Raw genomic sequence first — 26,573 nt, 5'->3', positions numbered from 1 at the left:
CATAGAACATTATTTCACCATTTACAAAATTTACAACACATTTACAATTCGCAACAGCATGTTTCTGCACTGCAGAATTATACCTAGTGTTGCTTGAAAGTATCAACATATATAAATCTTCATGACGAAAAGAACAAGATAACACTACCATGGGGTTAAAACAAAAGGAAAATGCACAAAATACATTTTGCTATTCATCGCTATTATAAACTAGCTATAACGTATGTAGTACAAAAACAAATCGTGCATTCTCCTTTTATTTGGTAACTCCATAACAGAACACATAGAATGCGTCATTATTTTGGTCATGAATAAGTGCATGCATCTATTAAATTTAAACATAATTATATTATTTTAAGTATTTCATTGTAAGGTACAAGAAGTCCATTCAAACAACAATTGTACGACATATCCAGATAAGCTAATAATTATAATACACCAATCAAAATATTTCATAATTTTGTTCTATAGACTTTCAAATCCCAATGACATACAAACTCGTTTGTTTGGAAGGCAACACAAAAGATTAACGACCAAGACACATACACATTTACACACACCCACCCCCACACACAAGTCCCAAAGTGCTCTGTATGTTGGTGCGTGTTCATACCAACTCCTCTCAAAGATACCGAATAAAGGCTTCGGATAGATAGCAAGGACAACGTACCCTACACACCCTCATATAGTCTAGGAGCTAAATCTCATACGGGCCTTAATTCAGGATTGAGTTCAACACCCATGTCTACCAATGACGTTTTTGTATGGTAACTCAATAACGATAGTCGTAGATAGCACAAACTATACATTTTCTTAATCCTTGTCATCAGACGAGTAATTTGATACATCTCAACAAGATCGAAGCATTTTCAATTTTGTACCCCTGTGTGACCTTTCGTGACCTCTAGCAAAAACGTACCCTACAATTTGAGTCCACTACCCCTAGCAGTTATCTACAAGGTCTATACTAAGACTTGGGTGTTGACATGGGTGTTGAACCCGACCATTTTTCACAACCCCTTGCTCCTAGACTAGTACCACACACACAAGCCCATCAAGGGTTAAGTTCCCCCTGGAGTTTCCCGTGCGCAGTGGAAGTGGATCCTGGTAATTAGAGTTTGCCCTTCTCAGACATTAATACTTACGCAATAACTTGTGCCAGGGAGAATATGGAATCTCGGTCTTACTATTTACCGACTGTACGTTATGCATAAATTCGCAAGAAACCAACGAGATGCTAGTACTTTATCGCACAGAAAACTTAACTTTCCACTATATTGACAACATCACAGCATCAGCAAGTCTTTATATGGCACATGGGAATAAACCAAAGTGTGTGTTAGTGCGCGTTACTACAGGGTATCCCTGAAACAACTGTATCGTCGTAAACATAATTGTTTAGGTACTTTACTAACTAAAACATGACTTTTGACAATTGACCACACCGTTCTTAAAATATAAGAATTTTACGAAGCTCCCTCATTTTCAAACCTTTCCACGGATGATCTGTATTCGGAGTGCTAATCGCTGCGCATAATTCTATTGCCATTGATAGATATTTGGACTCCGTGGAACGGATTGAAAATGGGGTAGTTTCGTAAAATTCTTTTATTTAAAAAACGGAGCGGTCAATTGTCAAAATTAAAAAGTATGTGACAGCTGATATATTCCTAATTTAGTTATGTTTGGTTTATGCCTTAAAATACCCAAAAAATCAGTTTCCGATGACACAGTTCTTTCTGTAATCAAAAAAAAGTGCACTTCAGTTCCCGGGACTTCAGTTGTATTCTTAAGCACTCCACGTTCACGGTCCACGTTCCACTTTCGAACTTATTGGCCTGTCTACTTGGGAATGGTATGACATTGGTAACCATATATTGCTGCACAGTTTTTCCTAAGCACATGCTTATTATAGCAAAGATCCTAAAGCCTTATGCTATTTGTTGGTGGCGAGATCTTCAAAGCTCTTAAAACCTGCTATTAATTTACTTGAAAACGGTGCGGTAACTCTATTCTTGTATTTGATCAAGTTCAAACTGAATCAAAATAACCTCTTGCTACCGTTGCACTTCTTTTGCCTTCATTATTTGCAATAATACTGGTAATTACTATGAGTAGAATGCCACTATATTCAAACACACCAGGTTTTCTTTATCGAGAAATACACTCACGACTCAGGTCAGCATTAATGCAAGTTTTTCTTGGATTACGACCCAATTGATTATCGTGTGCTTAGAAGATCTATCTTTGCAGTGTGGTTCCTATCGTTGCAGTGTGGTTCAATCACTATGGTTAAAACAAAGGGCCAGCCATCTGTTTTATTTCATTTATATAAGTTGTGACGTCATTGGTATAAATATATTCATCTATGCTCCGCATCCAATAGACCAGCTTCACTGTCTCTTCTCACGTGCAAACCAGTTTCTTGTAAATTGTGCTGTAGAAGAAGAGATAAACAGAACACCGTGTTAATAGAGACATTGCCCTATGTTTTGTTTTTTATTCATCGTGGAAGATAGCATAAGAAATAACTCTTAGATACAATCAAAATGGTTGGATTTTGATGGTTATTGCAAAGCATATTTCAAAATGAAATGAAATGACCATGATTTATTTTCAATGACTGTTTTTGACATTTTTTTTTGATATGGCAATCATGTCCATAATCACTGGAAACTGATGGGTACCAATCATTTTGATACAGCTTATATGATAATTATTTGTACTTACATGTGATAATTCCACAACTGAATTGTTATCATACATTTGTTCATATGTTGCATTTTTGTCATAATTTACTGTAGTACTCTGCATGTAGACATCATATCGCTTAGAATATCTCCTCTTTACTCGTAGATAAATAAATATTGCCAATGGTATGAGTATGATTAATGCTGCTATAACTAATCCTATTATAAGATAATTTGATGGTATGCTTGAAAGTTTATTTGGTGATTCTGAAAAAGAAAATAGAGAGAATACATTGATAAACACAATCAGTTTATTGTTGTTGTTATGATGGAAGTAGTAGTACGGTAGTAAATATTATGTTACGCTGCAACTGTCTTAAACAAAGCTTGCATTTTTACTTCACACCAAGAGGTTTTCTATCCTTATAGATGAAGTGCACGCATAAACAGGTTGCTGTACAATGTACACTGACCCAGATGGGTCAATGAGTTACATAAGATAATCCTGACATGTGCAGTCATGTCGTTCCTAGGATGACCTATTTGGTAGTCTGACTATATGGTATGTTACAGACACTTCTTCTCCTTCCTTATTTACCTATCACATTTTGACTAAGTGAGGAATATTGCCATCGATTTGGCTGAAAAAGGTGGTGACATGTTCTATAATCTTTACGGCCCTTGCAACCTGTATACTGTTTCATTCTGATGTGGCAGTGACGTCAGTGTGTTGTGGCAGCCGTTTTGAGCGCGAATCTATGCGGCATTTTGAAACACGTGCGTACGTATGCGAACGCTTTGAGCGAACGCTAGCGAAGCCCCAATGAAATGTGCACTGACGTCACTGCCACATCATAGTGAAAAATGGTACAGACAAAATACATGCTGCTCACCTATGCTGCTTCCCAACGTAGTTACTTTTAATGTCTTTGATCTCACTTCCCTAGTCAAAGTTCCATTATCCCATAGTCCTAACAGTTGCACATGGTACATTGTACTTTCTGTGAGATTTATTAATGTATATGAGAGTGCTGATGGTTCTACAAGTTCGGATTCTATTATAGAAGAATCATATGAATCCAGGACAACAAGGCGCCAGCCAATGATGGACTCGGTGATTTCAAACGGCAATGCCTCCCACCTGACACCTAATGAAACATCTGTGGTTTGAAATACTTCCATATCAAATGGTTCACCAGGATACGGTTTAGCTGAAACAAACAAAATGAAACCAAATAAGTAGTAATGATTAAGGAAATTAAAATGTTTACTGATATGAATTCAAGTATATATCCTTATATTGCGCACATCATGTGCATTAATCACCTGCAACAAATTCAATACCCGAGGCTTGTCCTACCAATGTATGTTTTGGTTACTACCAATGAGGAAGAGGAGGGCCTAGGGGTACAATCCTCTTCTGAAATTCGATATGAAACCACACATTATATTGTTATATTTAGTTCCAATTGATAGCTATGTATCTCCTCTATCCCAGTGATCCTACGTAATGCCACTATGACACCATAATGAAGGCGTGGCATCGCAAAGTTCCGGTTATGTACAAAGTATAAGCCAAATTATTCATTTTTGGCTGAAAATCGTAAAAATATGCTATTTTAACGGGATAATCGGATAAATCAGAATGGAAGTCACAAATCTAATTTAAGATAATCTATAATTAATATCACTGTGCCTCAACGACACACGCTTACATTCCAAAGATGGTATGTCAAAATAGTTTTCACTAAAATGGACCTACGATTAGCTCAAGTCATTTGACGGCTTATTTGCTGAGGATAGAGGACGCCCTCAATATTTTTAAATTCTGTTTTTACACGATTGTAAAGTACTTTATTACACTAACCATGCAAAAATCAAGACTATATAGGTGCTTTTGAGATTTTGAATAAAGCGCAGGAACTGTCGATGGAATCGAACGCGTGCGCGATGTTCATAATAGTACACAGTACGTTCATAGCACGCGGGAGAGGCGGTCATACACACATCATCAAAGGATCGTTGGCGCAGCGTTGTAGCAAGGCGCTTTACCTTACTTGCCTCTCTCTACCCAGGGGTGAAATGGGGAGCTGTTATGAATGTTGTCCATTGAGCGCCGCCCAAATGGTATGAGCACGCCTTGGGTATTGTATGGCAGCTGACAAATTCTAACGACAGCGGAATAAATGTAAAGTGCTTTGGTACGTGTGCACATGTGAAAGGCGCTGTATAAATACCAACATTCATTTTGTTTACATTTTATGTAATCCAGTGACATGCCTTGTTTTACTGACCTCTTGCAAGAAAGACGAATAAAAACAAAGATAAGAACAATGTTTTAACAAATTACAATTTAAGTTATTTCAATCTTGCAGTGAAAGCTCATACGTTCAGGTAGTTATAAACAAAGGCAGTTTTGAAACATTCATAAGAAATCTACAAAAAAATATGAATGTCTTCTAGAAACAGCTGAGAAAGAAGATGATGGTCACAGGCTGTTTAATTTGTTACCGAAGATATTTGCAAGGTAAATGAATATTTTCTTTCCCTAGTTTCCGTTGAAAGTTTCAAAACGACCCTTTGTTTATAAAAACAAATCTGCATTTGATCCTGGCAGATACGATGTATTTAATATAACTTTTTGAAAGACTATTCAGCGAAGGCATACTTTATTATACTTACAAGGAATCCATAATGTGTCTATCTCCAACATATTAGTATTAACAGTAACAGCCACCGTAGGATTGCCAACAAGTACTACTAAGTTCACTACATAGCTACGAGCTGGTCTTAGATCCAATATCGTATACTGCTTCACCTCGGGTCTGAAATTGATTGTAGTATCCCATATAGGCCCATCGTATGACAATACCTTGTATTTCAACATGAATTCGCCGATGTATTTTCTTTGTATATCAGTAAGAGGTGGCCACGTGATTGTTGCGTTGTAGGCAGTGACGTTCACGGCGCTGATGTTGACGTGGAAGGCGGAGAGGGGTAGAGGTATAGATGGAAGGGTGTCTTGAGTTGGTGGTGCTGCAAATACAATAGAATAGTATTTAGTGTCAACAACCCCAGGTAGAAATATAGGGGCATTAGATCAATTACGTGATATCAATAAACAAGACGTGGTAAAGCAATGTAATTTAAACTATTAATTGGAAATCTGTGCTTTAGCAATCACCGAGAAACACATTTTGACATTTAAAAATAATATTGGACAACTTACCATCAAAACAGACCCATTCTTTGCAGCACGTATCAGGAACACTGACTTGCACTGGATAATTACAGTTCTTAGATGATGCTGGTAATCTTGGTGATGAACTGCATAGATTCTGGCACGTTACTTGACCCTTGTTGCAAGTACATCGCATATCACAACCAGAACGCCATTCCATTCCGTCCGAGTAGATCTTGTCTTTATAACTACAGTCACCCTCTGTCGTAGAAATAAATAAGAATAGTTTGAAACACAGAGTGGCAATAACTATTTCTGTAAGGATTGACATATTCTTTGAAGCTAAAAGCCTTCGAGGAATTGCGTCCATTGTCATTTACTGCGGTCATTATAGCAAATAACGATTTCCCATCGTACCACACAATCAGAATTACACCAGACAAGAAAATCTGAAGTCGAACCATCTACAAACACCTGGGCACCTTGGGCAGTGTTGGGAGAACAATACTAGTGCATTGAAAGGTCAACCCAGATTAAATAAGGATGAAATAAATAAATAAAACAGACACATCTCCTAAATTTGTAGTAAAGACAGTCCTTATACAATTGGTACAACAGTTCGGCCCGTGTGTGGGAGATAAGATCGTGATTAAAGATGGACGAAAATCAGCCAAATTGGAAGTAGGAAAATGTATCTGCCCTACAATGGCTATTCATTGACAAATTGAGCGAAAGTTGATATATTTGATATTTCCCACCCAAATTACACGGGTCTTGTTTTATTAGAGTGACGTAGCGAGGCATGTGACGACACGGGTAGCCATACTTTTGCTAAACAAAAACGAGAACCGCTATTTCTGAGTAGGGAATCGGAACTGAAATTAAGCAAAGAAGGCATACAGGAAAACCAACACGAATTCAACCCCCTGATGATAATTCTAGATCCTATTTTGTTTCATGAAATAAAATCGATATATTTACCACTAGGGAAGCACCTCCATTCTGGACAGCATTCTCCCTCGACAACGACTTTCTGAGGATTGGGGCATGCGTCAGAGGCCAGAAGTTCTGTTTGTGGACATCTTTCATGGCATATTGTACGGCCAGCTATACATTCGCATTGGGAATCACACCCATCGAAAAACGTCTCCTTATGTTCGTAGACGTGGCTCTTGAAGGTACAGTTTTGAGCTGTAATGAAGAAAGTTAATTTTTCATGTTGCAAGTTGCCGTATGTCGTATAATGTAAATACAATGTATGAAGCTGTATGAAACAAATGATTCCAGTCGCAAAGCATCATACCTGGTGCATTTGTGGAAATGTTTTATCGAGACTAATCTTCCTTTGTTGTAATGAAGGGGTAGTGTCATTCCTGATAAAGGGTACTTACAAATTATTGTGAGCGGGCGGCTCACAAAACTACTATATCGTGATATATGATGGATTTATTACTAAATGGTTAATGCAATAATTTTATGTGCAGTTTGCATAATTGTTTTTAGTAACAAATTTATGAAAACTTGTCGTTTATAATACATTATACTCTGTTTAACTGATATGCATATTGTCCCCACTGTCTCTGATATATCATGCTTTAATAAAGAGACTACAAAAAATAGTATCACATACGTTCATTTTCAACCGTAGTCACAATGAATGTATCTGATGATGGTAGCGTATTCGGCCATCTTGTCTCCGTTGTATCTGGTACGCTGACTCGAATCTGAAGGTAGTACGTTGTCTGACGAAGTAGATCATGTATATCCATTATGATATGACCACGGACTTGTACACCACTTGGAAAGTCCTACAGAGAAGAAGTAATCAATATTATTCATTAAGAAGTTCAAATACCGCGTAAATAATTTTGACTTTGATTATCGTAAAATAGTAAATTGCATTTTCATCCCAGCTTCATACAAGAGCAAGAGGTACGTTAACATGGAAAGCAAGTGAATACTATATTTTGTCCCATATCCCTGTTCATATCAGGTATGTCAGAATACTACTACAGTGTACTCTTTAACTATATCCCAAACCCAACCCTCTCTTATTAAGAAAGGTATGTTTTACTTCTACACTAACTGTATAGCGGTACCAAAACCCATATTTTTCAATAAGATACCAAGTTGACCTTTGAAAGATAGAGACTGAATCTTGCGGAAACTAGACAAACTGCTTTTTTGAAGAGTATACATTGTACATCACATTCTACTCACTTTGCGATAGACTCTCCAATGGCTAAGGTCTAGATTTTCTGTATCTGAATGATCGGTGTAGTATATATTGTACCCGTCCATAACTTTTATGAGGTCTCTGTTGGCAGGTGGTGTGAATCCGAGGGTTAATGTGGTGGCGTTGAAGGGAGACACTGAGACATCACGTACAACATTGGGACTGGCTGTAACGTAAAATGAGAAGAGAAGCAATGATTATATAGGTTGCAGCATGGATCGTCGACAAGCTGTCGACAAGTCGAAGAGTTTGATTAAATTAGCAATTTTGATTACTTAGGCAAACCTTTTAAAACACAAGAGTCTTTTTGGGGGGGTTTGTTCTCACTCCTGCGACATGAAGTGGGGAATATTTTTGCTGATCGGAAGCAAAATTCATTTAGTGTTTATGTTAATTCAGTTAAGAAAGTACAATGCCATAATACTGCGAACAAAAAGCATCTTTACACTTGGAAAAGAGCCCATAATTCTAACCTTAAAACAATAATTGGGTAGGTGTATGTTATCAATCGATGCAATATCTTATGCTGCATACCTCTTTGGATCTGTTGCAGTGCGACCTCTACAATCAAGTTTGAATAATGAAGTTCGAATTTGGATCATTCAAATGCTTGGAAGTTTGCTTGCAGAGATCGCGACAGATCCAATGAGGTATCGAAATGTGCACAAATAAAACATTGCATCTATTGACAATAATTGACCCAATATTCGTTAGCTCTTTTACGAGGGTAAAGATACATATTGTGCGAAGTATTTAAAACCATTGATTGTTCATACAAAAAATGTAGAGCTCCAGAGAAAAGCGGCTTCAGCATGTTCATGTCGGATTCTGAATCCGACATTACAACTTGACAGCCACTTTTACTTACGTTGTTTTGGATCGTGACATGCAATGACTTCGCAACACGCGTCCTCGGTGAGTTTGGTGATCACTGGGTTGGGACACAACGGTGTAGGGGACGGAGTAGAGGGTCTAGCGCACATAGGCATGCACACAAGAGAACCTCTGTCACAGAGACAACGACTTTCACATCCTTCATCCATCCAGTCACCATCTTTCATTGTAATGTTAACAGAGGGGCCAACATATGTGCATTCGGGATTTTCTGCTGCAAAGTAACAAGAAGCAATAACTATATTATTACAGCTTATTGCAATAGTATTTATACATCTTAAAGACTTTATTATACGTATTTTGTTTACGTTAAAGACCTATTTGGGCAATAATAACAAACAAACATCATGGAAGTAAAATCTTAAAAAATATTGAATTTCTATTATTTAGTTGCATCTTCAAAGATTCAGCAAAAAAATAGACATAGCCTATAGGCTGAGATTAATCTGTGCAACAACAGTTTACAAGCCAAATCAAAATACAAGTAATCTTTATTATCCAAAAAGATATTTACTACAGCTCACTTTTACTCATTATTTCAACAGTCTTTTGCTTTCACAAAGATTCTATAAATTATTTCTTAGCTTTCTTCCGCAGTACTTATATGGTTAAAAGCAGACGCTATCTTAAATCAATAGTTAAGTATCAACCATACCAAGCAACATAAATACTATCATTCTGTTGCTCAAATGATCATGATTATACAACCACAAGAACTCATAATTCACACAGACCTCTAACAAACACGTCCAAAGATATATGATTTACTCGTAATTGCCTTATAATTGGAATATTGACGATGAAGTGACTATATCAATTTCTTTTTATCGAGCTTTAAATATGATAACTTCTTTTTGAACCTGCGTTATCAGGAATGTCAGCCAAGGGTGAAAGTCATGTTGTATTGATGGTATACTAGCTTCGAATAGGTTAACTTAAAACTTGACTGGGAACTTGACACTTCGAAAGAAAACAAATTGTTTTCATTGTGTCACTCCGGGTGTTAAATACTTTCATGCATGGGCATATGAGCTGTGTTGTTGATGTTGTTGTTGTTTTTGTTGCCGTTGTTGTTTTTTTGTTTGTTTGTTTGTTTAACCAGTAGCCCGGGAACAGTAGGTCCCTGTGGAGACACGTCTGAGTGACTTTGGGTTCTGATGGGATCAGACCCAAACAAAATGCTCAAAGCAGACTAGCCTTGTTTTTGTGCATGTTGTTGTTCTTGTTGTTGTTAATAATGTTATTTCCCTGTGGTTATTTCATGAACATAGCCTAATTATCGTCATATTACCCCGGGCATATTACCGCAGATAAAAAAGAAATTATTCTAAAGAAAACTGTTATTTAAATATTATTAATAAGAGACCATAGCTTGTTATTGTTTTTGGAGACAGAAAAATCAAATTTTCCATAGACCAGGCCACAAATTAGCCATGTCTGGTACTCAATCAAGCTGTGCAAACACTAATTTAATCCAATCAAAACACTATGATATCAAATATTATAGGAACCCTTGGTTAGAACCCCCAAAGGGTTCATATATGACCTTTTTTGTTCTAAATAACTCCTATGCAATGAGTACTAGTAACACACACATTTATTTGTATTTTTCAATAAAACAGACGTAATATTTTAGAACCATACGTTGTTATTACTAACTGGAGAAGTAATCTTTAAATTGTTAGGAAACCAGTCTCTTACAAGTAACTAATTTATGCATAGACCATCTATACCATATTATTCAAATACAAAATACTTAGGCATTTGATGCATATTTTACTCAACTAATTATACTTTATAGTGCCAACAAAATTGTCGAAATATAGGGTACAACTGTTTACACAACTTGTGTTACATTGTACCAACCTTCTAAACAAGTTGACCCAAGTTTGGATGAATCTATAATCCCACGTTGTGTTAAATGTAGATTTTGGTTTCATCATTGCAAAATTTGGTTTCATCATTTGACTCGAGTGCAAGAGGTCCGTGATTCGATCCCTCTCTCCATTCACTTTGCATTACAAAGTGTATGACAAATGCAGTGGATCTCGCAGCCAAGTTCCGACAGAGATTACACACACCTACACTGTGATCATGTGGTGATGACTCCTGATAAGTCACCCATATTGTAGCATTTGCTGACTAGGACGCCCTTAATATTATTTTCAATTCTGGTTTTTACACGATTGTAATGTACTTTAGTAAACAAAGATACACTGTAAAACTCAAGACTATAAGTGCCGTAATCTTGTCAAAATCCGAGATTTTGAATAAACCGTCTTAATAAGACGAGCTAAGACGGTTTATTATTACGATGGAAATATTAGTCGAACACGTAGTGCAGGACGGTCAAATACACACATCAAAAGATCGTACTGTATTACGACCGCCGGTGTAACACGCATTAGCGCTTGTAATAAATTCCAATTTTCTTTTCTTTACCTCATTTTTCGGCTCAAAATTAAAATGGGACATTATCTGAGAGTAAAAGCTAACATTTTATGGAAAAGAAATACTAATCCATTTTTATAGAAATGTTACAATATGGCTGTAAGGGGCGGGGTAATGGGACAAAGGTTAACAGAACCCCTAACAAACACACTTACGTATTTGTGGACATTCCCACTGCATACAACACTCTCCAGGAACCTGCACCTTTTTGGGGTTAGGACAACCTAGAATTGGTGGATGGATGTTCAGTGGACACCGTGGCACACAGCTTATACTGCCTGAGACACATTGACATCGCATGCTGCATTCAATATCAAAGTACTCGTCCTCTTCATAGGTGTTGCCATTCATTTCACACGATCCCGCTGCCAAGGAAAAGGGTGTAAGGTAGATTAATACATAAACGAAGGAATTTTGTTTTATATTACTGAGGTTTAATAATGAATACTCAGACTTTTTGGTTTATTCGTATATGAAAGGTAACAAGCAAAGCAAAAAAGCAACGAGCCAACGAGAAACAGACAAGGGAAGAGGCTTACGCATCGTACACTGGTACAAAGAAACATTCAAACATTACAAACTAGCTCATGAGATCAAATCAATGATACTTAATCGTAATTTGATATACAGGGGAATTAGAAGAACCACGCATCGCACACTAGCACAATTTAACATAATGGAAACATGACAACCATAGGCAGATAAAACAGAGAAAAAATTCTGGACTTGAACCCCCGAGCTTTCGCTTGTTTGACGAACGCTCTAACCACTGAGCTACACATACTGTCCCTAAAACCGCACAAGATATTAAACGGTAACAACTGTAGCAATGTGTCGTTTCAAATTTTCCTATCGATGAACCGCTGGATCTGGATTGAAACTTGATTCACTCTACGGGGTTATTACATCTGTAAAATTCACGTTCTTCTGAAATGGGAACATAATATGAAGATGATAATTATGCTCTTATTGATACTGTGGCTTGAATGAAGGGGTGTTGTTAGTGTATGTAATTTATGTGTGATGATAGTGATAGTAAAAATGATAGATATCCACACAGGTAACAAACAAAGTAATAACTCGCACAAACAATAGGAAAACATAGTGACAATAGGTCGTTTCAAATTATTCGTATTGATGAACAACTTTCTGTGTCTATTCATTTTGTATTTGTATATGATTGACAAACACTATGTGAGCTATAGAAGGTGTGAAAAGCCCGGGGGGGGCGCTCCAACTTTGGCGGTGACGCGTATGTAGGGCTGTTAAGACCCCCTTTTTCAGCATCGCTGTCACCCAAAGACCCCATATTTTTTACGAACACATGCTCTGTCACCCGAAGACCCCTTATTTTTCCATTTGATCTGTCACCCAAAGACCCTTACAAGTTCAAATTTGAACAGCAATTTTCATTTATCACTGATTTTGTTACTTATTTTGAAAAAACAATGAAATTTGAAGCCATTTAGAACTAGAAATTCGATTTTCGAGGTTTTTGTGGCGCTGTTTCGGCTCTCACCCAAAGATTCCATTTAAAAAAAGGTCATGTTCTCACCCAATGACCCCATATTTTTTACATTTTGCTCTCACCGAATGCCCAAAATCATGCTCTCACTCAATGACCCCATATTTTTTACATTTTGCTCTCACCGAATGCCCCTTGGTGCGAAAATGCCAGCCCTACACCTATATCCGTTTCATATTGAAGTGCCCCCCCCACCCCGGGGGTGAAAAGCCTTTATAGAGGTGGCAAACATAAACGCTCAGGCGTTCTCCTGATCGATATGTACATTGATTACAATAATTGATCGTATAATTGATAATAGAACAACAAATCAATACTGAGGATGACAATACATAAATTTCAAACTATACCCTTTAAATCACCTTATTCAATATATCATCATTGATTTTGTTTACATCTAACTCACGTGGTGCTGGACAGGACCAATAGGGACAGCATTCTCCTTCTGGTGGTGGATTCAACACTGGATGCGGACACGTCTCTGGATCCGGGATCATCACACCAGGATCCTGACAATGTGGCGTACAGGATTCAATCCCGTTATCACAATAACATACTTCTTCACAACCGTAGTTATAGGTCTCACCGTGAGAATGTCTCTGGTCGTCTCTTACACAGTCAGCTGCAATTAAGAGTACTGTAGTGTCACAATTGGGGTTTGTGTCACGATGCAGGTTAGAGGAAGAAACAAAACGGGGGAGACAAAAATGTTAGTTGTTAGATTGAGGAAGACATTAGTTACAAAACAATCAGTCAGTTTACGTGTAGTACGTTTATAGAGGCAATGTCCTTTTTATAAATAGTGCCAAGAAAGTAGCGTATCATCCATCAAATATTGAGAAGCTACGTGACACAATGTTCAAACCGTGTATTAAAGCCATAATGAACGATTTATCTCCAATTGTTTTATTATTAAAACTCAAAATGCTGAAATAATAATATACGTAATAATTGTCAGGAAAGATGTCTGTCCATTTTAAGTTGAAATAACAAGATAAAGCAAAAGTAACCCCATGGGCTATTTTGTCATGGAATTATATGGGAGACTAAATATCTGATTATGACATCAAAATCGCTCTGTTCATCTGACAAACACAACGAATTTAAATTGACTAATTTCATTTTGGTGTAAGTTCAGGAAATATCAGGTTTGTAAAACAACCAATTTAATATTACAAGTACATTATGGCTTTAATCAATATAAGGATATCGCCTAGATTTGATATTATTGCAAATTTGCAAGACAACTTGAGGGTTGAAACTATTAAATGTACTGGGATAGAGCAGGGTTGCACAGGTATGTAATCTTTAGAGCTGTTGTAAATCACACTAGCACACACATATAGTATTGTTCCCGAGTGGTGCTTCGTATTAGTCACATCACATCAAACCATTTCACAATAATTTTGTAAAAGAAAGAAATGTAACAAAATAATGGTTGAAGTGGAAGTAGAAGTAGACGTAGTTACACAAATAAGTATCATCCTCATCATTATCACATCATCATTATCATCCGTGATGTAGGAAGGTTGATGATTAGGAGTGTAAGGGTTAGGGATATTGTAAACAAATGTTAAGGGTAAGGTACAAATATTGTCGATATCGCTGTAGCAAACTATACACTCGTATATAGGTAATTCCAAGAAAGCTCGCCCAAATTGTCCAAATTTAAAACTCATGTCAAGTATTATTATTATTATTATTATTATTATTATTATTATTATTATTATTATTATTATTATTATTATTATTATTATTATTATTTTGAACTTGAATTTTTGAAGAAATTTAAAAGACATCAAAAACAAATTGCACACAAAATATTTACTTTGACCAAATATTGCACATGTTTTGGAAAACATCAAAATATACTAAATTTCAAAACAATTACAAATATAAACAATTACAAATATTATAACAGCTGCACCAGACCATAAAAACAGCATTCATGCCCTGTGGTACTCCCACATGAAGTGGAACCGTCTCAGGTGGAACATAGCCTGACAAAGTGTCATTAAAACGAACCCATTGCTGCCTATCATGAAGAAAATCACAAATTCAAGGAACGATGGACCTACGGACTCCCAAGCAGATTACAGAGATTATCTTATCAACAAGGATGGTATAATCGACAAAGTCAAACGCTTAGGAAAAGTCCGTTAGGACCACCGTTCCAACATTGTGACGTCCTTCTGCGCTTTTATGCAGATGGTAAAGAAGGCTAACAAGGTAATAGGATATTGAGACAACTTTAACATTGCCAAATTGGCGTTCATCAGTTTTATGCTGAATATCATCGAGGACCCACCCGCAACAAAACCTTCGACAACTTTAGCAAAATCGGAGGTAAGTGACACTGGTCTCAGTTTTTCAATAGTGTAGGGGGGCAGTTCCTTAGGAATAGGCGCAACTACAAAAAAGAATGTGATTTTGGTCTCATATAATTGTAGCTAAGAGACTATATTTTCTGAAAACATACTTTTTGCTGAGGAAGTGGTGTTCATTGTTAGAATAAAAAATAATTTGCATAAATTTGCACATTCTTGACTGGTAAAAACAGCAAAACTAAATGACAGCAGCTGCTTTGTACACAACGAATTTGACTAATTTCATTTTGGTGTAAATTCGGGAAAATCGGGTTTGAACAATAAAACACCCCAAATTTCATATTACAAGTACATTATGGCTTTAATTCTAGATTTGATTATTATTGTAAATTTGCAAGACAACTTGAGGTTTGAAACAATTAAATGTACTGAGATACAGCAGGGTTACACAGGTATGTAATATTTAGAGCTGTTGTAAATCACACTAGCACACACATATAGTATTGTTCCCGAGGGGTGCTTCGTATTAGTCACATCACATCAAACCATTTCACAATAATTTTGTATAAGAAAGAAATGTAACAAAATAAGATGTAGAATGTAGATGTAAAAAATGTATAAATAGTAACACAAATAAGTATCATCATCATCATCATCATCATCATCATCATCATCATCATCATCATCATATCTTTCTCGAAACAAAAAAAACCCATTATAATTAATGTAAATAGCGGTAAATAAGTTATTCTGTTTTCTGTTTTGGTAAAATCACTTTGCCGAAATAACACCGGTTTAGCGTGATTGTTATAAATTGGTTTGGGGGGGGGTAAACGTTAGGTGAGGGTTGGGGCTAAGGGGTGTAAAGGGGTAGGGATATTGTAAAAAATGGTAAGGGTAAGGTACAAATATTGTAAACTATATATATAATTATACCCCAATCGTTTTAATCCAATATGGTTTAACACAATCACAGTTTAGACAGCATCTTGGCATGCTTTGGTGTTTGCCCCTTTTACTTAACTGTGCCACGAAATTCACATAAATATTAGTAGTCGTCTCAATATGATATACAGTGGCACAATCATGTTTCAAAATACATTCATCATGTTCATATAGATACCCACGCATGATAAATGGCTACATATGTTACTCATTGACATTTTCTACTTTATTTGTTGATATTTTATAGCTGGAAGCTACGGAAGTTTGAAGTAAATGTATCCTCCTCTATTTTAATTTTTGCATGATATAATTTTTCAAAATATTCATCAATTGTTATAGATTATAACGATTATAACATTGATAGAATTATCACTGTGACGTGATTTGTATAAATATACGATCGACCTAACCATCTGACCGTCAGAAGTGCAATCAAGGGCACCACTCAATAAAGGTACGTAGTTGCTTAAATGTCAAAATATCCTAGACGCTAGTGTTATCGGTGTTAAGGTTATAGCATTTAGGGTATACACACATTTATGATATGATTCAATATAGTTACTCTGATTATGGTAAGGGTCTTTGCATAAAACAAGGAAGAGTTCCAAGCATTAAATTTATTTTAAAGTGTTAAAATTCCAAACACCCCCGTTCCTTCATTTAAATTTAAAAAAACGAAGTCTGGACTTCCATGTGGCATTTGTTATCCACTTAAATACTGAACACTGCAGTAGAAAAACTTGTATCTGCCTCTTTATTTGCAAGATGTGCCAATAACGTCAAATGGAAGAATAATCAGTGATATTATGTTCCTTTTTATGCTCAGTATAAATGAATAAAACATTGCAGGAAACACATCATTCCATCAAAATGAAAATATCACTTTAATGTGCACCTCATTTTTCACGTTTTTACACACAATTTTGATATCTCCTGCTGAGTGCCAAAGATCAAAATGTAAACTCTTTGATCTTTTCCTTTGTGAGTACATCAACTTACATTAAAACATACGAAATCGGGTAATGTAATTATCATGCTGATTTATACGAGTATGTTCTCTTTCTTGTGTTATTTTGTCATGTGGTTTCCTTAACATTGTCTGAAACACCCACATTGGTGGTTTACATTTACTAATGTGATATTAAATTGAAATTGAAAGGTTGTTATTATACGTTTGGAATGAAACTGATGTTAAGGCGATTAGAGGTTTCAAAGGACGTTTTAGTCAATTTAACATGACGAACTCAGGTAACATTTATGATGGTTATAATAACACATGGGAATGGTTTGATGCACTTCTGATCGGTTCCCCTTATATGGGATACTAAATTTCAATCCGACCAATTTTTGAGGGAAGTATCAATTTTTCTTGTCTTGGTGATGAAATTGCATTAAATATTTCGCTTAGAACGACCCCAATATGCGCTTTATAGAGTGAAAATTAATATAAAGCGACGGAATTATATCAATTATCATGGTATTACTATAATTTAAAAATAGAACTACGGGGCTAACCCACTAAGGTTTTTCACCGTCATAAAAAATGCACGTCTTTACGCCCAAACGATCGTAGATCCATCATTTGCACTCATTTTTGTGATAACATTTTTACCCCAGCGTCTTACCCGGGGTAGGACCGGCCATCAAAATGACCATAGAGGAGGGAGGCCCACCATAAGTTTCTGCAGTAAAATGACTTTCATTTCGCTCTGATAAACATTATTCCAAGAGATACTGACTTTTTACTTGTTAATTAGTTTGAAATAGTCAGGAGAAAATTTGTTTGGTGAAAATCGTATGTTCGTAGAATTTTTAGCCAAATGTGAGATGCAGCTTAAAATATACACCAAGACTATTTCAAGATATTATTTTCCACAATTGGGATGTCCGAAATTCTGAACGCAATGGGTCATATTAAGCCATGTTTATCAAGTTTGCAACCACGGTTTGGAACCTAACAAAACGGATTGCAAAATACGTTTAAAACATTGTTATGCAAATTAACCGATTGGATTTTTCTATAATGATATTACCTTCTCCAAATGGACTTGTAGGACCTTCATCACATTGTACTATAGTACAACATTCCGGGTCATCTGGATGAGGAACATCTCTACAGTTAATAGGATTCATTATTATGACAACATCTGGTTCTGGAGGACATCCTCTAGGTCGACAGATCCAGGTTCCAAGGAGACAGTCGCAGACAGAATCACAACTCTGTGTAATGGTTTTACCCTCGTCGTAGTGTTGTCCATGATCTTCACATCCACCCAGAGGAGCTGAGAAACAACATTGGCCAAAGTTAAGTTAGACACATGCAGGTAATGTGCCGTGACTCGTATTTTATTGAGAGTATGTCCGATGGCCAAAATACAAGTTCTTGAGGCAATTTCAAATCCAAGGTCCATTAATAAGTGTGTGAGTTACGCACCTTATGACAGAACATATTCATCTGCACTACTCATTCACATTACAATACTTAGGATTGCAAGGCCTGGCTTCCAAAAGTAGAACATGTCTCTATTTTTTTGTATGGTGCTCACTCCTCAGAGTGCCAATTTTACCCTGCAAGTTCAAAATACATGGAGCAACTCTGTAGCAAGGTGCTCTAAGGTGGTATGCATCAAGCAATTGCACTGGAAATTACCTCGTGTATTCTGGCCATAAAATATATCAGTCCTGTTTTATCAACGTTTTAGCTGAAATACTTCTAGCATGGCACCTGTCAGCAATTTAAAATCAATTTCTAAGGCGAAAGACACTTTCTGGAAAGCTGGACTAACAATGATTGATTCCCCATCTGAGTCACACCCACTTGGCCGTATGACAAACTGGTAAACTGATACTGGTCATTTCTGATACAGGGAAAGATAAAACTTCAAGGGACCTGCAGCGTAATTCGTGCGGAAAAATTTACAACTGGACAACTGGGCAAGTAACGATCAAGTTAGATCTTACCCGGTGCATTTGCTACACAATATGAATCCTGATGTCATGACGCTTAGTAGCGAGCAAGGATATATCAACCCAATCACACACTGCTGGATATCCGATCTTTCAACAGAATCACCCTCCCGGATCTGCCTTTAATAATCATGAACAAAATTTTACAACAAGATGTAGTGATGCTATTTCATATCTATATAGGTCGAATCCAGATGGATCATAAAATTTTATATCACATGGATGCGATCCTTTGTAATGTCATAACTCAACAGAAGGCTTACCTGGTCTTCCTGTCCTGTGAAGGGCAACTTCAGACAATGGACCTTCTAATTGTATTCCTGATGGAGTTGGAAAGCGATAGCTGACTCGGAAGTAGTAGTCTGTGTTGCTCTTCAGCTCTCGTATGGAAGTAAACGTGCTATTACCAACCTAGATGGTAGAAAGAAGTAGGATTACAAAAAAGATTTACACCTGCTGACTTATAATCACTGTAAGCTATAATATTGAGTTTAAAAACAATAAAAGGATACCAATGAGACCTAGAACAATATAATAGTGTTAGCAGATTTGGCATTTGACGACAGAATAACAATATAAAACCAAAGTGATTCGTGCAATATTGATATTGCAGCCGCAGAACATACTTTAAAGGGCAAAAATTAATAATCATATTATAACTTCGTATATTACAATTTAACAAGACCATTCAGAGAATATTGGAGACGAAAGGAAGATGGGAGAAGAAGAGGACAGAAAAGTTGGAGATAGGCCTACTGGAATCACTTTTGCTTAATTTTCTTGTGTATACATGTATACCCAGGAGCGGTTAGTGGAATAAGACCCTGTATTAGTTGCCCTAAAGACATTTCTGCATTATATTATGGCACACAAGCTAAAAATATGACACCTGGCAGCTAGTGCAGATGAGGCCTTCTTACACCTACATATTTTGTGCGTCATTCAACCCAATTCTGGCTTAAACACATTAAAGTATCCACTAACCCGTTGCTGTCCTTTCCATTCAGCTACGTATCCTGAGAACGTATCAGTATAATAAACCACATATTGCCCGCTGGTGTATTCTCCAGGTAGGAAATCGTCCCAACTCAGGTTGATGGATGTTAAGGTAGCACTACGAACTTGAAGATTCATGCGACCTGCAATGGTAATAGTCAAGTTATATTCAATGATACCCATGTACACAGTCAGATGTACTCAAAAGACCTGCAAGAGAAATGTACATAGATGCATCAGTCAATTGGTCCTTTCAAGACATCGAAGCGTATGTGCATGTATGAAAAGCGAAACACGTTTTGATTCACAGGTTGTGTTTATCATTAACCAAAGTTTGGTTATCGCAAATAAACAGCAAGAGTGCTCCATGCATCCATCCTACGGAAATGAAGTTAAACCGTCGGTCTCGTGATGCACAAATAGTAATAATATACTGCTCCAAGAAAGTATCCTTACACTTGGAAAAATAATCACAATTTCAAAACTGAACCATATTGGGGTAACGTTGTTTTTAATAGATGCACTATCTAATCCGGTACATTTTGACACCCCATTGAATCCAATGTGACTTCAAGAAGCAAAGTTACAAGCATTTGATTAGACGAAGGTCACACACTGGCCTATTTAAAACTCCACGGACTAGACATCTGGTTTGAGAGTGGTAAATGGCTAATTTGTGTATGCCTTTAATTTAAAACAAAAGGAACAAACGAAAACTGAAACAAAAGAGCTGACAAATAAAATGCAAGTTATGAAATGTACAGAGAAGTAAAAACTGAAATAAATACTGCTTTAAATAAGGCTTCGTTGAAGAAACTGTGTAGTATCTTTGTTGCGCTTGTTGGAATCTTTTTGCGCCTTGTATAGGCCAATTTGTCACTTTAAAACTGGACCTTCGTCTATTGCTTGTAACTTTATTTCTTGAGGTCACATTGAATTCAATGTGGTATCATAATGTGCAGGATTAGATAGTGCATCTATTACAAAAACAAATGTACACCAATATGGTCCAGTTTTGAAATTGTGATTATTTTTCCAAGTGTAAGGATACTCTCTTGGCGCAGTATATATGTCGTAAATGGGGTAAGGCTTCTGGTTGGAATTAGGTTTTCTTGGGGTATTTACTGTATTTAGAACTTATTGGCACGTTTTTCTAGTCCAGTGTATCCGGATGACCAAAACTGCACCATGGTATTATCATAATTATGTTCATGATTACTGATTGTAATGAGATACATATTATTATCAAGGTCATAATGTGAGGTTCTGTAATTATGAATCTACCAATTTATCCGATGCAGAGGTAATAATAAGAGCATGGGGTTATGTGCCTGACCGCCGGATTCAAGTATCTAAGAATATAATGGTGTCTCATTCAAATGGTGTCTCATTCAAATGGTGTCTCATTCAATGGGTGTCTCATTTAAAGGGTGTCTCATTTAAAGGGTGTCTCATTCAATGGGTGTCTCATTCAAAGGGTGTCTCATTCAAAGAGTGTCTCATTCAATGGATGTCTCATTCAAAGGGTGTCTCATTCAATGGGTGTCTCATTCAAAGGGTGTATCATTCAATGGGTGTCTCATTCAAAGGGTGTCTCATTCAAAGGGTGTCTCATTCAAAGGGTGTCTCATTCAAATGGTGTCTCATTCAAAGGGTGTCTCATTCAAAGGGTGTCTCATTCAAAGGGTGTCTCATTCAAAGGGTGTCTCATTCAAAGGGTGTCTCATTTAAAGGGTGTATCATTCAAAGGGTGTCTCATTTAAAGGGTGTCTCATTTAAAGGGTGTCATTCAATGGGTGTCTCATTCAAAGGGTGTCTCATTCAATGGGTGTCTCATTCAAAGGGTGTCTCATTCAATGGATGTCTCATTCAAAGGGTGTCTCATTCAATGGGTGTCTCATTCAAAGGGTGTATCATTCAATGGGTGTCTCATTCAAAGGGTGTCTCATTCAAATGGTGTCTCATTCAATGGGTGTCTCATTCAAAGGGTGTCTCATTCAAAGGGTGTCTCATTCAAAGGGTGTCTCATTTAAAGGGTGTCTCATTTAAAGGGTGTCTCATTCAGGGGTCTCATTCAAAGGATGTCTCATTCAAATGGTGTCTCATTCAATGGGTGTCTCATTCAAAGGGTGTCTCATTCAATAGGTGTCTCATTCAAAGGGTGTCTCATTCAATGGGTGTCTCATTCAAAGGGTGTCTCATTCAAAGGGTGTCTCATTCAAAGGGTGTCTCATTCAATGGGTGTCTCATTCAAAGGGTGTCTCATTCAATGGATGTCTCATTCAAAGGGTGTATCATTCAATGGGTGTCTCATTCAAAGGGTGTCTCATTCAATAGGTGTCTCATTCAAAGGGTGTCTCATTCAATGGGTGTCTCATTCAAAGGGTGTCTCATTCAAAGGGTGTCTCATTCAAAGGGTGTTTCATTCAAAGGGTGTCTCATTCAAAGGGTGTCTCATTCAAAGGGTGTCTCATTCAATGGGTGTCTCATTCAAAGGGTGTCTCATTCAATGGGTGTCTCATTCAAAGGGTGTCTCGTTCAAAGGATGTCTCATTCAAAGGGTGTGAGTTTGCGATATACAAAACACCCAGATGCCATGATTGTGTGGAGATCGATAGAACTGACAGTTCCAGTGGACGCAAACTTCACAACCAAAACCAGAACAAATTCAATCATGGATCTTCTGCCCAAAGTTGCTGCCCTTGGTGTCTTTGAAGGAGTCATAAATGGTAAAGAATCGAGTGTAAAGCTACTCAGTACAGTGGTAAATCAAGGATCTGTGACAGTGGGACCCTTGTTGTTCATTATTCATCGATGACATCTCAACCCGAAGACTTGTTATATCACATTATCTTGCGGTTGAGATACAAGATAAAACTGTCAGCAACCAAAGATTTTTGGTCATGTCTAACTCGTATATGGAATACTCTTCCCACGTATATCCCTTCTATCAGATGGAGAGGATGGGGGATAGTCAGTTTTGAACCCACCACCGTACACGTTACGTTGTGAGTCGTTTGGAGGTACACTACAAAAAGTGTGTTTAGGAATTAAACACTTTTCTAAACACTATCTTGCACCATGTTTTTAAACATGTTTAAATGCTACACATGTTTAGGAATGTGATGGGCTGTGTTTAGGAAATTTGACATTGGTGTTTAGGAATCAAACATGTTTAGAAATGTGTTTAGACATTGGTGTTTAGGAATCGAACATGTTTAGAAATGTGGTGCAAGAAAAGTGTTTTATTCCTAAAAACCAATGTCAAATTCCAAAACATCATGTGTTCAATAACTAAACACATACCCATCAAATTCCTAAACATGTGTAGCATTTAAACATGTTTAAAAACATGGTGCAAGATAGTGTTTAGAAAAGTGTTTAATTCCTAAACACACTTTTTGCAGTGCGCTGTCTGCACATCCCCATCACGTCAAGTGCCCCCGAGATGGAGCGGTTAGTAGCTATATATCAGGGCTGGCTGCCACTATAGGGTTTAGGAATCAAGCATGTTTAGAATGTGGTGCAAGAAAAGTGTTTAATTCCTAAACACGCTTTTTGCAGTGTAGCTGCAGAGGCTGAGAGTGTTGAAAGAGATTAAGATAATTGGGTTATTACAAGAAGTGTTTTGAAAGGTCCTGTAAAAATACTGCATGGAAACGACGATCAATCTCTACAGAGAGTATTTTTTGTCTATCTCCTTTTATTGCATTTACAGTGTGTTGTATACTACCATTATAATATCTACCTAGTATGCATCGACATAATTTTATTGTTCACTTCCATAATCCATATGATAACACTTTGTCTTCATTTTTTTTTCGAGGTTTGTGTGGTTTCAGATGAAAACAAATCAACTGAACTGGACGGGGTACAGAATAACAGGTTCGACAATCAGATAAAGCAAAACGAATTCAAGATTTAGCCTTTTTATTATGCAACGAAGACGCCTCATTGTCCATTTATATGCATACACCCCTTTAATATTTTGATAATTTGTGACGCATCACAGTATTTTCAAGTCATGGTTATTATAAAAATTATTATTGCCCTCGATATGAATGATATCAAAAGAAACAAGGGAATGTGTTGGTGTTTAGTAGCGCTTGGTTGCTTCCGTAATAAGCAAGAAACAGACTAATACAATAGCGCATTGATTACGCATTGATTAGTATCGAAAATGAGAGCAAAGACCTCATGAGCTCTCATGAGTCACAGAGAAAACGTTTTCTTTTTCATTCATACGAATTTCATGACCCCCACACACAATTCTTCTTGTAAAATCCTCGTCCTACTGAATCATATTTTCTGACACAGACTACGTACCAATTATCGCTATCCAGTGATACCAAAATAAGTACAAACATTTCCCACATAATGTCGCCCTCCAACCTCCTTCATTACACGTTACAATAGACTATGCAATTCAATGTACGTATTGAACGTTTTTGATTTGGGCTTGAACAATTATGCTCCTATATTTAAGGGCTGGGGTATGAACGTTTGGACAGTATTTATTTTGGGACATTAGAGCACATCAGACATATCGAATTGCATTCTGAATACGAAGAATGTCATTCTGATATCAAATAATTTTGAATTTTTGAAATTCGCAATTTAATACATTTTATGGCAAATCATTAAAATTGATATTTTTGATATTTAACAGTACTTGAAGTAAACTTTATAAATCTGATGATTTATACTTAAAGTGTATGTAGGTGGGTTGAAAAGCCGACGATCAATTGAAAATTTTGACCTTTCGTATTGAAGATATGGATTTTTCCCAAAACACCAAAAAAAATTAGGTCTTTTTGGGAAAAAATCCATATCTTCAATATGAAAGGTCAAAATTTTCAATTGACCGTCGGCTTTTCCTCCCTGGTACATACACTTTAAGAATATATCATTAGATTTATATAATTTACTTCGAGGACTGTTATATATCAAAAATTCGAAAAATATCAATTTTTATAATTTGTCATAAAATTTGTATTATATTGTGATTTTCAAAAATGAAAATTATTTGATATCAGAAAGACATGCTTCGTATTCAAAATACAATTCGATAGGTCTGAGGTGCTCTCATGTGCCACAAAAAATACTGTCGAAACGCAATAAACGCTCATTTTAGATCCCTTAAGGGATCTGGAATGAGCGTTTTGAGCGTTTCGACAGACCACACCAGACATGTCGAATTGCATTCTGAATACGAAGAATGTCTTTTTGATATCAAATAATTTTCATTTTTTGAAATTCACGATATAATACAAATTTTATGACAAATTATTACAATTTAATATTTTTCTCATTTTTGATATATAACAGTTCTCGAAGTAAATTTTATAAATCTAATGATATATTCTTAAAGTGTATGTAGTTGGGAGGAAAAGCCGACGATCAATTGAAAATTTTGACCTTTCATGTTGAAGATATGGATTTTTTCCCAAAAAGACCTAATTTGTTCTGGTGTTTGGGGAAAAAAATCCATATTTTCAATACGAAAGGTCAAAATTTTCAATTGATCATCGGCTTTTCATCCCACCTACCTACACTTTAAGTATAAATCATCAGATTTATAAAGTTTACTTCGAGTACTGTTAAATATCAAAAATATCAATTTTTAATCATATGCCATAAAATGTGTATTACATTGCGAATTTTCAAAAATCAAAATTATTTGATATCAGAAGGACATTCTTCGTATTCAGAATGCAATTCGATATGTCTGATGTGCTCCAATGTCCCACAATAAATACTGTCCAAACGTTCATACCCCATCCCTTAAACTTAGGAAATACAGTGCTTTGTCGTTTAAATATAATTATTGTTAATAAAGGAACTATTTAAATTAGATTTGCTCTATTAGAGTTTTGCTCTACATTTGTCTGTTTTTAAACAATTTTGTAGAAACTTTATTAATAAATAGAATGGGCTATTGTTACATGTATTATTATTATTATTGTTATTATTATTATTATTATTATTATTATTATTATTATTATTATTATTATTATTATTATTATTATTATTATTATTATTATTTATGGCAGGAAGAGACCTTTGTACGTTCTATTTGAGGTCCTATACAATGGAAAATTAAAGAAATGTAGAAATATATTTAGATATCAATAAGAAATTCATCAGTGTTTCAACTCTACACTTGGTCCACGGTTGATGACCGCAAAACCCAGTAGCGGGTCTGACCAATGGCAGGTGGAGTCCAGCATGGCGTTTACGTTGTCATAGTAACACAGTATTTTGTGACGCATAACTACCATTTGGTCACATTCCGTGCAGCAAATTAAATGCCTATTTTAAGAGTAGTTTTGCTGAAGACAATACGCGCAAAATGCCATAT

The 26,573-nt window shown here is 36.3% G+C and overlaps 1 protein-coding gene across 4 annotated transcripts in view; it reads right to left on the bottom strand.

The window, feature by feature from the left end:
* Positions 1-27: 27 nt before the first annotated feature.
* LOC140152682 (uncharacterized) overlaps positions 28-26,573 on the bottom strand; it is a 37,307-nt gene continuing 10,761 nt past the window's right edge. Inside the window, exons 2-15 of one of the 4 annotated variants that reach the window (XM_072175137.1) lie at positions 20,201-20,355; positions 19,480-19,627; positions 18,283-18,531; positions 13,384-13,614; positions 11,608-11,817; positions 8,976-9,215; positions 8,092-8,273; positions 7,502-7,679; positions 6,853-7,062; positions 5,920-6,132; positions 5,373-5,726; positions 3,584-3,901; positions 2,731-2,957; positions 28-2,437 (exon numbers count right to left, since the gene is read on the bottom strand). In XM_072175137.1, coding sequence (XP_072031238.1) covers positions 2,363-2,437; positions 2,731-2,957; positions 3,584-3,901; positions 5,373-5,726; positions 5,920-6,132; positions 6,853-7,062; positions 7,502-7,679; positions 8,092-8,273; positions 8,976-9,215; positions 11,608-11,817; positions 13,384-13,614; positions 18,283-18,531; positions 19,480-19,627; positions 20,201-20,355 — 2,990 coding nt within the window. In that variant the 3' untranslated portion in view covers positions 28-2,362. The remainder of the gene's footprint in view (positions 2,438-2,730; positions 2,958-3,583; positions 3,902-5,372; positions 5,727-5,919; positions 6,133-6,852; positions 7,063-7,501; positions 7,680-8,091; positions 8,274-8,975; positions 9,216-11,607; positions 11,818-13,383; positions 13,615-18,282; positions 18,532-19,479; positions 19,628-20,200; positions 20,356-26,573) is intronic. The other 3 variants (XM_072175138.1, XM_072175139.1, XM_072175140.1) reach the window with 3 other exon arrangements.

Source organism: Amphiura filiformis, chromosome 5 (genome assembly GCF_039555335.1).
Source record: "Amphiura filiformis chromosome 5, Afil_fr2py, whole genome shotgun sequence".
NCBI lineage: Eukaryota > Metazoa > Echinodermata > Ophiuroidea > Amphilepidida > Amphiuridae > Amphiura > Amphiura filiformis.
Note: the sequence above shows the minus strand (reverse complement) of the source record. Positions and strands in the feature narration are given on the sequence as shown.